This window comes from Lolium perenne, chromosome 7, assembly GCF_019359855.2.
Source record: "Lolium perenne isolate Kyuss_39 chromosome 7, Kyuss_2.0, whole genome shotgun sequence".
Taxonomy (NCBI): Eukaryota; Viridiplantae; Streptophyta; class Magnoliopsida; order Poales; family Poaceae; genus Lolium; species Lolium perenne.
This window is the reverse complement of record NC_067250.2, coordinates 44765181-44779208: the sequence shown is the minus strand read 5'-3', so window position 1 is coordinate 44779208 and position 14028 is coordinate 44765181. Positions and strand designations below refer to the sequence as shown.

General features: G+C 45.9%; 1 protein-coding gene across 1 annotated transcript; it reads right to left on the bottom strand.

Moving 5' to 3' along the window:
* Positions 1–11812: 11812 nt before the first annotated feature.
* LOC127317656 (UDP-glycosyltransferase 85A7) lies at positions 11813–13789 on the bottom strand. The gene is made up of 2 exons (XM_051348246.2): positions 13126–13789; positions 11813–13009 (listed from the first exon to the last, which is right to left on the bottom strand). The coding sequence occupies exons 1-2, from the start codon at positions 13604–13606 to the stop codon at positions 12027–12029; spliced, it is 1464 nt and encodes a 487-aa protein (XP_051204206.1). The 5' UTR covers positions 13607–13789; the 3' UTR covers positions 11813–12026.
* Between the last annotated feature and the right edge of the window lie 239 nt (positions 13790–14028).

The window sequence follows — 14028 nt, the reverse complement described above, 5'->3', positions numbered from 1 at the left end:
CGTCAAGGAGTCTGCACAGCGGATGAACTACCGTGCTACACTCTTGCCCCCAGTCCACATGCAAGTAAGCCCTCATCCTTCAAATCCCCTGCTCTATCTTACAGATTGTTGAATTCAGAAACAAAGCATCAGGCTTATGTCTACTGTAGGTTGATAATTTATATCAGTTTTGTAGGTCTAAGCTGCAGTACGCCGGCCGCCAGTAAGAATCCTGAACGAATTATGATCCGGAAAAAGGGAATGAGCTACGATCTGGATCACCTCAAGGCCCAACCAAATTCTTTCAATAGGGATAGGGATACCTTCCCTATATCACCAAGTCAAACGCCCGAAAGCAGGTTTCAGCTCACTGATGTTTACATGAGATTTTTTGTTGTTAATTTTTTAGGATTATCTTACCTAATATTTGTTAATTGAAGTGTTAGCTCTTTAAATTAGTTTATACCTTCTATCATCTACAAATGAATATATATAGATGTGTGCACCAACATAATCATTATTTATCCCTATTGCGAAGATTTTTCATATGATTTTAACAACAACCAAATGAAGTATTGGCTAATTATTAATCACCCTAAAATTGGTTTTGCTTTGCAGATACAACTCACGATCTCCACTTCTGTAGGTATTGTCTCAGTATGCCTTTTCTTTGGCAAATACATGTAGAGATTCGTCCTTCCTCTAGATATGGAAGATATTGTGTGGGTTTTTCAAAGAGGTATTGATAAGCTCTGGGTACTGCATAGTTTTCTTAAACATTACCTATATCTAGAGTATTTTAAGTTTTTTAATTCAATGTCTCCACCTCTGTATATATTGGTAATTCTAGGAATTCCATTATAACATAGTTAATCTGAGACAATCTTTCATCTGTATTGAATCAAAATGTTGATGATTGCTCTATCACGTCTTTTAAATTATCTATTTCTGTTGCGCTTTAAAACTCCGCTGCTTGGATTATTGAGTTATCAACTTTTCCTCAGTTTCTATATGATCCTAGGACGTCATAAATAACAAAATGCGGCTTTTGGCCCAATTTTGGTTCACTCACTACTCCCTTCCATCCAAATTAATTGACTCAAATTTGTCTAGATACGGATATATCTAGACGCGTAGTTGACTAGATACATATGTATCTACACAAAATTAAGTCTGTTAATATGAGTCGGTGGGCGTATATGAATTGGATTAAGAAAGATAAAATGAAATAGTTTTAGTTTCTTCTTTCTTGACCTTCTTTACAGTTAAATTATTAGTTGGATTTTTCGTAGCATGGAGACGACGGTATATGTAGTCATATAGACATCTTTTAATTGAAATGTGACAAGCAAGTTACCTACCTATATATTTATATATGGTCATTTGCAGATTTGTGCCTTGGACTTGACAAACTGTAAGAGGCAGCTGAGAGAAGCTGTATCTATTTCTCTTCCCCAGTTTTCCTCACGACGTTTATGTTGAGCAGAATTATGTTAGTGCAAAACTGGGGCTTTCAGATCAAAATTTTCAACGGAATAGGTTTTTTTTTTTGGAATTTGCGGCTACTATTACTTTACTTTATGTCCACAATCTTGCAACAAGACTGATGTCTTATGTGTACTGCAACACAACTTAGGAATCTTTTTTTTTTTAAACGAAGGCAAAAGCTTTGCCTCATCCATTCATTAAGAAGAAGGTGCCCGGTTTTTAGGAGAAAACCGGGCGAAAACCAACAACAGTGCCAAAGCACACCCACAACCACACACTCCCCGCCACAAGGGGCACACCTAGCCACCCTGGCTACCCACAAAAGCTACACAAGAAGCTCTAGTCGGTCTATGCCAAATAGATGGCTCTTCGAGGAGAGACCGGCAGCTCCGATTCTAAAGACGAGCCTCGGAGAGGAGATGCGCAAGACAAGCGCCAAATAGGACCTTCACCGGACCGCCTCTCGATGGTCATCGTACACCGCCCAAGGCCAGCTTCGACTTCACAGCAAGAGGAGATCACCACGAAGGCATTTGGACACGCCGGAACGGAGCCGACTAACATGACCTTGCCGCAACCAGACCTTGGCCACCACCATCGTCGTTGCCACACAAGCCTCCACCCGGAACACCCGCATCTCCGGTTGACCTCCTGCCAACCCAGATAACCCTGTGTGTCCAGCCCGTCGAAGTGCGCGAAGGAGATCACCAACTTCAAGACGACGCCCTCAAGAGGGGAAACGACGAAGAATCGACGCCGACGTTCGATCCCGCGGGATCTAGGCTTTCACCCGAAGACGTGAACCCGAGGCAGCGAAGGTCAGAGAGCTCCACGACCGCACCCCAAGAAGGAAGGCGACATCCACAGACGTCGCGCGGTCAGGCTTTCGCCCGGAGCAAACGAGCCACCACACCCTCACGCGGCCGACCAGCGAGGCAACGCTGCCAGCCCACACTCCGCAGACACACCTCATGTGCAGAAGCGGCGCCACCTCCGCACACAAGCCACCACCGCCACCAACCAGACCAAGGAGCTCCGCTGCCACCACCCGCACCGCGCGGGGTTGAAGAGCCGAGTCGCACCATTACCGCCGACCAAGCTTACTGATGGCGTGTAATACACACGTTCGTTGGGAACCCCAAGAGGAAGGTATGATGCGCACAACAGCAAGTTTTCCCTCAATAAGAAACCAAGGTTTATCGAACCAGTAGGAGCCAAGAAGCACGTTGAAGGTTGTTGGTGGCGGGATGTAGTGCGGCGCAACACCAGGGATTCCGGCGCCAACGTGGAACCTGCACAACACAACCAAAGTACTTTGCCCCAACGAAACAGTGAGGTTGTCAATCTCACCGGCTTGCTGTAACAAAGGATTAGATGTATAGTGTGGATGATGATTGTTTGCGAAGAACAGTAAAGAACAAGTATTGCAGTAGATTGTATTTCAGATGTAAAAGAATAGGACCGGGGTCCACAGTTCACTAGAGGTGTCTCTCCCATAAGATAAATAGCATGTTGGGTGAACAAATTACAGTCGGAAATTGACAAATAGAGAGGGCATGACCATGCACATACATGATATGATGAGTATAGTGAGATTTAATTGGGCATTACGACAAAGTACATAGACCGCTATCCAGCATGCATCTATGCCTAAAAAGTCCACCTTCAGGTTATCATCCGAACCCCTTCCAGTATTAAGTTGCAAACAACAGACAATTGCATTAAGTATGGTGCGTAATGTAATCAATAACTACATCCTCGGACATAGCATCAATGTTTTATCCCTAGTGGCAACAGCACATCCACAACCTTAGAACTTTCTGTCACTGTCCCAGATTTAATGGAGGCATGAACCCACTATCGAGCATAAATACTCCCTCTTGGAGTTAAGAGTAAAAACTTGGCCAGAGCCTCTACTAATAACGGAGAGCATGCAAGATCATAAACAACACATAGGTAATAGATTGATAATCAACATAACATAGTATTCTCTATCCATCGGATCCCGACAAACACAACATATAGCATTACAGATAGATGATCTTGATCATGTTAGGCAGCTCACAAGATCCGACAATGAAGCACATAAGGAGAAGACGACCATCTAGCTACTGCTATGGACCCATAGTCCAGGGGTGAACTACTCACTCATCACTCCGGAGGCGATCATGGCGGTGAAGAGTCCTCCGGGAGATGATTCCCCTCTCCGGCAGGGTGCCGGAGGCGATCTCCTGAATCCCCCGAGATGGGATTGGCGGCGGCGGCGTCTCAGTAAGGTTTTCCGTATCGTGGCTCTCGGTCCTGGGGGTTTCGCGACGAAGACTATATGTAGGCGGAAGGGCAGGTCAGGGGGCCACACGAGGGCCCCACACACCAGGGCCGCGCGGCCAAGGCCTGGGCCGCGCCGCCCTGTTGTGGCGGCGCCTCGTGGCCCCACTTCGTAAGTCCTCCGGTCTTCTGGAAGCTTCGTGGAAAAATAGGCCCCTGGGCGTTGATTTCGTCCAATTCCGAGAATATTTCCTTACTAGGATTTCTGAAACCAAAAACAGCAGAAAACAGCAACTGGCTCTTCGGCATCTCGTTAATAGGTTAGTGCCGGAAAATGCATAAATATGACATAAAGTATGCATAAAACATGTAGATATCATCAATAATGTGGCATGGAACATAAGAAATTATCGATACGTCGGAGACGTATCAGCATCCCCAAGCTTAGTTCCTGCTCGTCCCGAGCAGGTAAACGATAACAAAGATAATTTCTGGAGTGACATGCCATCATAACCTTGATCATACTATTGTAAGCATATGTAATGAATGCATCGATCAAAACAATGGTAATGACATGAGTAAACAAATGAATCACAAAGCAAAGACTTTTCATGAATAGTACTTTCAAGACAAGCATCAATAAGTCTTGCATAAGAGTAAACTCATAAAGCAATAAATCAAAGTAAAGGTATTGAAGCAACACAAAGGAAGATTGAGTTTCAGCGGTTGCTTTCAACTTATAACATGTATATCTCATGGATATTGTCAATGTAAAGTAATATAACAAGTGCAATATGCAAGTATGTAGAAATCAATGCACAGTTCACACAAGTGTTTGCTTCTTGAGGTGGAAAGAGATAGGTGAACTGACTCAACATAAAAGTAAAAGAAAGGCCCTTCGCAGAGGGAAGCATTGATTGCTATATTTGTGCTAGAGGTTTGGTTTTGAAAACAAGAAATAATTTTGTCAACGGTAGTAATAAAGCATATGTGTTATGTAAATTATATCTTACAAGTTGCAAGCCTCATGCATAGTGTACTAATAGTGCCCGCACCTTGTCCTAATTAGCTTGGATTACCGGGATTATCATCGCAATACACATGTTTTAACCAAGTGTCACAAAGGGGTACCTCTATGCCGCCTGTACAAAGGCCTAAGGAGAAAGCTCGCATTTTGATTTCTCGCTTTTGATTATTCTCAACTTAGACATCCATACCGGGACAACATAGACAACAGATAATGGACTCCTCTTTAATGCATAAGCATGTAGCAACAATTAATGTTCTCATATGAGATTGAGGATGTATGTCCAAAACTGAAACTTCCACCATGATTCATGGCTTTAGTTAGCGGCCCAATGTTCTTCTCTAACATTATGCATGCTCTAACCATTAAATGAGTGGTAAATCTCCCTTACTTCAGACAAGACGGACATGCATAGAAACTCACATGATATTCAACAAAGAGTAGTTGATGGCGTCCCCAGGAACATGGTTATCGCACAACAAACAACTTAATAAGAGATAAAGTGCATAAGTACATATTCAATACCACAATAGTTTTTAAGCTATTTGTTCCATGAGCTATATATTGCAAAGGTAAAGAATGGAAATTTTAAAGGTAGCACTCAAGCAATTTACTTTGGAATGGCGGAGAAATACCAAGTAGTAGGTAGGTATGGTGGGCACAAATGGCATAGTGGTTGGCTCAAGGATTTTGGATGCATGAGAAGTATTCCCTCTCGATACAAGGTTTAGGCTAGCAAAGTTATTTGAAACAAACACAAGGATGAACCGGTGCAGCAAAACTTACATAAAAGACATATTGTAAACATTATAAGACTCTACACCGTCTTCCTTGTTGTTCAAAACTCAATACTAGAAATTATCTAGACTTTAGAGAGACCAATTATGCAAACCAAATTTTAGCAAGCTCTATGTATTTCTTCATTAATAGGTGCAAAGTATATGATGCAAGAGCTTAAACATGAGCACAACAATTGCCAAGTATCAAATTATTCAAGACATTTTAGAATTACTACATGTAGCATTTCCCGATTCCAACCATATAACAATTTAACGAAGAAGATTCAACCTTCGCCACGAATACTATGAGTAAAGCCTAAGGACATATTGTCCATATGCAACAGCGGAGCGTGTCTCTCTCCCACACAATGAATGCTAGGATCCATTTTATTCAAACAAAAACAAAAACAAAAACAAACCGACGCTCCAAGCAAAGCACATAAGATGTGATGGAATAAAAATATAGTTTCAGGGGAGGAACCTGATAATGTTGTCGATGAAGAAGGGGATGCCTTGGGCATCCCCAAGCTTAGACGCTTGAGTCTTCTTAAAATATGCAGGGGTGAACCACCGGGGCATCCCCAAGCTTAGAGCTTTCACTCTCCTTGATCATATTGTATCATCTCCCTCTCTTGATCCTTGAAAACTTCCTCCACACCAAACTCGAAACAACTCATTAGAGGGTTAGTGCACAATAAAAATTTACATGTTCAGAGGTGACATAATCATTCTTAACACTTCTGGACATTGCACAAAGCTACTGGACATTAATGGAACAAAGAAATTCATCCAACATAGCAAAAGAGGCAATGCGAAATAAAAGGCAGAATCTGTCAAAACAGAACAGTTCGTAAAGACAAATTTTAAAGTGGCACCAGACTTGCTCAAATGAAAATTCCCAAGTTGAATGAAAGTTGCGTACATATCTGAGGATCACGCACGTAAATTGGCATAATTTTCTGAGTTACCTACAGAGAATTAGGCCCAGATTCGTGACAGCAAGAAATCTGTTTCTGCGCAGTAATCCAAATCTAGTATGAACCTTACTATCAACGACTTTAATTGGCACAACAATGCACAAAACTAAGATAAGAAGAGGTTGCTACAGTAGTAACAACTTCCAAGACTCAAATATAAAATAAAAGTACTGTAGTAAAAACATGGGTTGTCTCCCATAAGCGCTTTTCTTTAACGCCTTTCAGCTAGGCGCAGAAAGTGTGTATCAAGTAACATCAAGAGATGAAGTATCAACATCATAAGTTGTTCTAATAATAGAATCATAAGGTAACTTCATTCTCTTTCTAGGGAAGTGTTCCATACCTTTCTTGAGAGGAAATTGATATTTAATATTACCTTCCTTCATATCAATGGTAGCACCAACAGTTCGAAAAAAATGTCTTCCCAATATAATGGGACAAGATGCATTGCATTCAATATCCAAGACAACAAAATCAACGGGGACAAGGTTATTGTTAACCATAATACGAACATTATCAATCCTCCCCAAAGGTTTCTTTATAACATTATCAACAAGATTAACATCCAAATAACAATTCTTCAATGGTGGCAAGTCAAGCATATCATAAATTTTCTTAGGCATAACAGAAATACTTGCACCAAGATCACATAAAGCATTACAATCAAAATCATTGACCCTCATCTTAATGATGGGCTCCCAACCATCCTCTAGCTTTCTAGGAATAGAAGCTTCACGTTCTAGTTTCTCTTCTCTAGCTTTTATGAGAGCATTCGTAATATGTTTTGTAAAGGCTAAATTTATAGCACTAGCATTGGGACTTTTAGCAAGTTTTTGTAAAAACTTTATGACTTCAGAGATGTGGCAATCATCAAAGTCTAAACCATTATGATCTACAGCAATGGGATCATCATCCCCAATGTTGGAAAAAAATTCAGCAGTTTTATCACGTGCAGCAAAGCAGCTTTAGCAGCTTTCCTATAGCTTTTGCAGGCTTTGCATTAGAAGTGGAAACATTGCCAACACCAATCCTTTTACCATTATTAGTAGGAGGTGCAGCAACATGTGGAGCATTAGCATTGCTAGTGGTGGTAATAGTCCAAACTTTAGTTACATTATTCTCTTTAGCTAGTTTTTCATTTTCTTCTCTTTCCCACCTAGCATGCAATTCAGCCATCAATCTAATATTTTCATTAATTCGAACTTGGATGGCATTTGCTGTAGTAACAATTTTATTTTCAATATCCTTATTAGGCATAACTTTCGATTTTAAAAGATCAACATCAGAGGCAAGTCTATCAACCTTAGAAGCAAGAATATCAATTTTATCAAGCTTTTCCTCAACAGATTTGTTAAAAGTAGTTTGTGTACTAATAAATTATTTAAGCATAGCTTCAAGTCCAGGGGGTGTGTTCCTATTATTGTTGTAAGAATTCCCATAAGAATTACCATAACTATTACCATTAGCAGAAGGATATGGCCTATAGTTATTACTAGAATTGTTCCGATAAGCATTGTTGTTGAAATTATTATTTTTAATGAAGTTTACATCAACATGTTCTTCTTGAGCAACCAATGAAGCTAACGGAACATTATTAGGATCAACATTAGTCCTATCATTCACAAGCATAGACATAATAGCATCAATCTTATCACTCAAGGAAGAGGTTTCTTCGACAGAATTTACCTTCTTACCTTGTGGAGCTCTTTCCGTGTGCCATTCAGAGTAATTAATCATCATATTATCAAGAAAATTTGTTGCTTCACCAAGAGTGATGGACATAAAGGTACCTCCAGTAGCTGAATCCAATAGGTTCCGCGAAGAAAAGTTCAGTCCTGCATAAAAGGTTTGGATGATCATCCAAGTAGTCAGTCCATGGGTAGGGCAATTTTTAACCAAAGATTTCATTCTTTCCCAAGCTTGTGCAACATGCTCATTATCCAATTGTTTAAAATTCATTATGCTACTCCTCAAAGATATAATTTTAGCAGGGGGATAATATCTACCAATAAAAGCATCCTTGCATTTAGTCCATGAATCAATACTATTTCTAGGCAGAGATAGCAACCAATCTTTAGCTCTTCCTCTTAAAGAGAAAGGAAACAATTTTAATTTTATAATGTCACCATCTACATCCTTATATTTTTGCATTTCACATAGTTCAACAAAATTATTGAGATGGGCAGCAGCATCATCAGAACTAACACCAGAAAATTGCTCTCGCATAACAAGATTGAGTAAAGCAGGTTTAATTTCAAAGAATTCTGCTGTAGTAGCAGGTGGAGCAATAGGTATGCATAAGAAATCATTATTATTTGTGCTAGTGAAGTCACACAACTTAGTATTTTCAGGAGTACCCATTTTAGCAGTAGTAAATAAAGCAAACTAGATAAAATAAATGCAAGTAACTAATTTTTTGTGTTTTGATATAGAGAACAAGGCAGTAAATAAAGTAAAACTAGCAACTAATTTTTTTGTGTTTTGATATAATGCAGCAAACAAGAAAGTAAATAAAATAAAGCAAGACAAAAACAAAGTAAAGAGATTGGATTGTGGAGACTCCCCTTGCAGCGTGTCTTGATCTCCCCGGCAACGGCGCCAGAAAAAGAGCTTGATGACGTGTAATACACACGTTCGTTGGGAACCCCAAGAGGAAGGTATGATGAGCACAGCAGCAAGTTTTCCCTCAGTAAGAAACCAAGGTTTATCGAACCAGTAGGAGCCAAGAAGCACGTTGAAGGTTGTTGGTGACGGGATGTAGTGCGGCGCAACATCAGGGATTCCGGCGCCAACGTGGAACCTGCACAACACAACCAAAGTACTTTGCCCCAACGAAACAGTGAGGTTGTCAATCTCACCGGCTTGCTGTAACAAAGGATTAGATGTATAGTGTGGATGATGATTGTTTGCGAAGAACAGTAAAGAACAAGTATTGCAGTAGATTGTATTTCAGATGTAAAAGAATAGGACCGGGGTCCACAGTTCACTAGAGGTGTCTCTCCCATAAGATAAATAGCATGTTGGGTGAACAAATTACAGTCGGGCAATTGACAAATAGAGAGGGCATGACCATGCACATACATGATATGATGAGTATAGTGAGATTTAATTGGGCATTACGATAAAGTACATAGACCGCTATCTAGCATGCATCTATGCCTAAAAAGTCCACCTTCAGGTTATCATCCGAACCCCTTCCAGTATTAAGTTGCAAACAACGGACAATTGCATTAAGTATGGTGCGTAATGTAATCAATAACTACATCCTCAGACATAGCATCAATGTTTTATCCCTAGTGGCAACAGCACATCCACAACCTTAGAACTTTCTGTCACTGTCCCAGATTTAATGGAGGCATGAACCCACTATCGAGCATAAATACTCCCTCTTGGCGTTAAGAGTAAAAACTTGGCCAGAGCCTCTACTAATAACGGAGAGCATACAAGATCATAAACAACACATAGGTAATAGATTGATAATCAACATAACATAGTATTCTCTATCCATCGGATCCCGACAAACACAACATATAGCATTACAGATAGATGATCTTGATCATGTTAGGCAGCTCACAAGATCCGACAATGAAGCACATAAGGAGAAGACGACCATCTAGCTACTGCTATGGACCCATAGTCCAGGGGTGAACTACTCACTCATCACTCCGGAGGCGATCATGGCGGTGAAGAGTCCTCCGGGAGATGATTCCCCTCTCCGGCAGGGTGCCGGAGGCGATCTCCTGAATCCCCCGAGATGGGATTGGCGGCAGCGACGTCTCAGTAAGGTTTTCCGTATCGTGGCTCTCGGTACTGGGGGTTTCGCGACGAAGACTATATGTAGGCGGAAGGGCAGGTCAGGGGGCCACACGAGGGCCCCACACACCAGGGCCGCGCGGCCAAGGCCTGGGCCGCGCCGCCCTGTTGTGGCGGCGCCTCGTGGCCCCACTTCGTAAGTCCTCCGGTCTTCTGGAAGCTTCGTGGAAAAATAGGCCCCTGGGCGTTGATTTCGTCCAATTCCGAGAATATTTCCTTACTAGGATTTCTGAAACCAAAAACAACAGAAACCAGCAACTGGCTCTTCGGCATCTCGTTAATAGGTTAGTGCCGGAAAATGCATAAATATGACATCAAGTATGCATAAAACATGTAGATATCATCAATAATGTGGCATGGAATATAAGAAATTATCGATACGTCGGAGACGTATCACTCACCGAGAAGAGCTCCGCGGCCGCCGCCAACCGCCACAGAGAGGGAGCTTCGACGGACGCCAACACAGAGGTCCAGGCCGAGCCGTCGGCCACAGCAGCGCGAGCTCCCCGGTCCAGCCACCATGCTGCCCTCGCAGCCACAGCGGCCGCCAAACTACCCAGCGCACACAGGGCCGCCGCCCCGCCGTCCAGCACCGCTCCCGCCCCTGCAGCCTCGCCGGTGAAGGCCGGGAAGGAGGACACCGCCTTAGTCCCGGCAACCACAGGCCGAGCCAGCGCGACGCCGGGGCAGGCCCGTGCCGGCCCGCAGAACCCATCCGGCCCGTGCGCGCGCCGCCAAGCCCCACCGCGCCCACACCGCTGCAGCACCGCCGCGCCCCGACCGCGGCCTTGCCGCGCGCCGCCACGACCGCCCATGGCCCCGCCAGCGCCCCGCCGCCGGCCATCCGCGCCCGCCGCACATCGCCGCGCCCCAGCGAGCTCCCTCTCGCCAGGGGACGCGGGAGGGGAAGAAACTGCCCCGCCGCTCCTTCCCTGGGGAGCGCGCGGCTTTGCCGGCTCCCCTCCGGCGGCGGCGAAGCAAGGGAGAGGGGTGGGGGGAGGCTAGAGGCGGCGGCTAGGGTTCCCCCGTCGTCGCCATAGGAGGGCGACGCGGGGGTAACAACATGATAAATGAAGTACACGCACACGGTGCCAAAACCAACTTAGGAATCTTTTGCATACCAAAAAACGAAAGGAATTATACTTTCAAACTGGGGCACATATCTTGGTGGAGACTTTTACATTTGTATTTAATCCTGGAAACGATGAGCAAAAAAACCCTTTCTACGGTATGTATTTTCTCTTAAATATAAGCCTTCATTAGTCGTAGATATGACGTGGAGGGGATTTTCTTCCCATTTAACATACTTTTAGCATGTGTATATATGCACACATTTTGTTATTTATATACCCAAAGAATTTATATTTGAGTATTTATTGAACATCGCTATGGAGTTCCCATTAAAAACTTTTCGTACAAAAATATAATTGAAAGGATACAAAAAAGCTATGTAGCCCGTGCGATCTAGTGCCGCTAATCAATGTACGTGAGGTAGTGGATTACGCGCGTAATTTAATTTGCAAAGTTTCAACAAAACATGCCAGTACTGATCGATGTACTATTTCCTTCATCGCTGAATTAGATCTTACTACTCCTACAAGATAAGATGATAACTGACAAATTTGACATCGGTAAAAAAACATAGGACCTGACTGCATAACACTTGCACCAAAATAGACACGGCGCCAATAATCGTCACCGGCCATTCGTGACCGTGGCAAGCTTGACGGCGTCCGGTTTCTGCAGCCGCAGCTCCTCGACTAGCTTCTCGAGGTTCTCGTACGCCGACCCGCCGGGAGCCGTGGCCGCCTCTGCACGAGCCTTCCACTCCGCCGCGCTGCGCCTCATCTCCTCACCTTTCTCTCCTCCTCCCATGAGCTCCTCGACGTGCGCCGCCACCTGCTCCCGCCGCAGCTGCTCGTCCAGGCGCAGCCCGATGCCCCACTCCCCACTCACGTACCGGCTGTTGATGTACTGGTCGGCGAACCCCGGCGCGCAGATCATGGGCACGCCTGCCCAGATGCTCTCCGTCGTGGAGTTCCACCCGGCGTGCGTCAGGAAGCCCCCGACGGCGCGGTGCCGCAGCACCTGCTCCTGCGCGCACCACTCGGCGATGAAGCACCGGTCTTTTGCCTCTGCGACGAACGCCTCCGGCAGGGCGTCCATGCCGCGGTCGCCGCCGACGAGGCCGGGCCGCACGATCCAGAGGAACGGGTGGTTGCTCGCGGCGAGCCCCCACGCGAGCTCCGCGAGCTGATCCGGCGACAGCACAGCGAGGCTGCCGAAGCTGACGTAGAGGACCGAGCGCGGCTCCGGCTGGGCGTCCAGCCACTTCATGCAAGCCGCGTCCTCCTCCCAGAGGCTCAGCCCTGACGCGACGCCGTGCGCGTGGTCGACCCGGCGGTGCATGGCGGCGGCGAGCGGTCCGATGGTGTACACCCGCGGGAACTCGTCCCCGAGCGCGTCCAGGACGTCGGACTCGAGCTCGTCGAACGTGTTGAGGATGAGGCCGTGCGCCCTGGCGCAGCTGTTGGCCTCGTCCTCCTCCACGCGCAGCGCGAAGCTTGTCGGGTCGAGCGTCCGGACGAAGCTGGAGACGTCGCCGAGCCGCACCGTGGGCATGCCGGCGATCCAGTCGATGGGCGTGTCCAGGTATCCGTTCGTCAGGTAGCTCTCGTCTGGGAATCCAAGACACGCATACAAATTGAGCATTTTGAGTCTAGATAAGTGACACGTGTGCTCATGCAAGCAAACGAACTTGAGGGGTGCGATGACCATCGATGAAATCGCTCACCTTTGAGCGGGGCGTAGCCTCGCTGTCGTAGCTGGCGCAGCCGGAGCGTGCAGACGAAGCCGACGGCGCTGGTGCCCCAGAGCACGAACGACGGCACGCCGAGCTCCTCCGCGACGTCCAGCGCGAAGCTGACGAGGCCGCTGATGACGACGCAGGTGACGGGCGGCACACCGTCGCGCGCCCCGAGCCGCCGGGCCAGGTCCACCAGCGGGGCCGTGCAGGTCCTCCGCATGGAGAGGTACAGCCTGACCGTCTTGTCTGGCGCGACACGGTCGGCGTCATCCAGCCCGTCGGGGACGGACTCGAACCGGAAGCCGTCCCGGCCTTGCGGCCGCCGGAGCCGCTGGTGGTTGTGCTCCGTGTTGACGAAGGTGACGTGCACCCCGCGCGAGTGCAGCAGCTCCGCCAGCTTGAGCGTCGGGTTGATGTGGCCCGAGCACGGGAACGGGAACAACATCGCGTGCGCCCTCTTCTCCGCCATGGCCGCTCTCTTCCCCAGCTCTAGCTAGCTAGCTCCTGCTGCTCAGCGCGTCCTGCAAGTGAGCGCGTTCTAAATACTACTAGTAGTAGGTCAGCGAGAGCGCGTCGCGCTCGTCGGAGTCGTCGCGGTTCTCCAAGCGGATTTGCTGGTGATGTTACCTTAGATTTGGTCACAATGAATATATTCACGGTCTGCTGGACAAGATCGTCTCCTCGGGAACAAAATCTCCCTGGCACCTGTTGGGGAAGATCTCATCTCCTGCACACGTGACCACAAAACTCTGTCTGCCTCCATGACTTTGTTATTTGGAAACACAGTATAGAGGCACACGTGAGCAGATAATGACATTTAAAAGAAATAATGGGAGTGATGTTTTGCATGTTGGGCACATATGTATGCATATGCTTTCATTATTTTGAAAT

Excerpts from the sequence above, each read along its gene's own strand:
- LOC127317656 (XM_051348246.2), bottom strand. The coding sequence starts at position 13,606 with ATGGCGGAGAAGAGGGCGCACGCGATGTTGTTCCCGTTCCCGTGCTCG. Across the intron at positions 13,010-13,125 it reads AGGCTACGCCCCGCTCAAAG|ACGAGAGCTACCTGACGAAC; the intron begins GTGAGCGATTTC and ends TTGGATTCCCAG.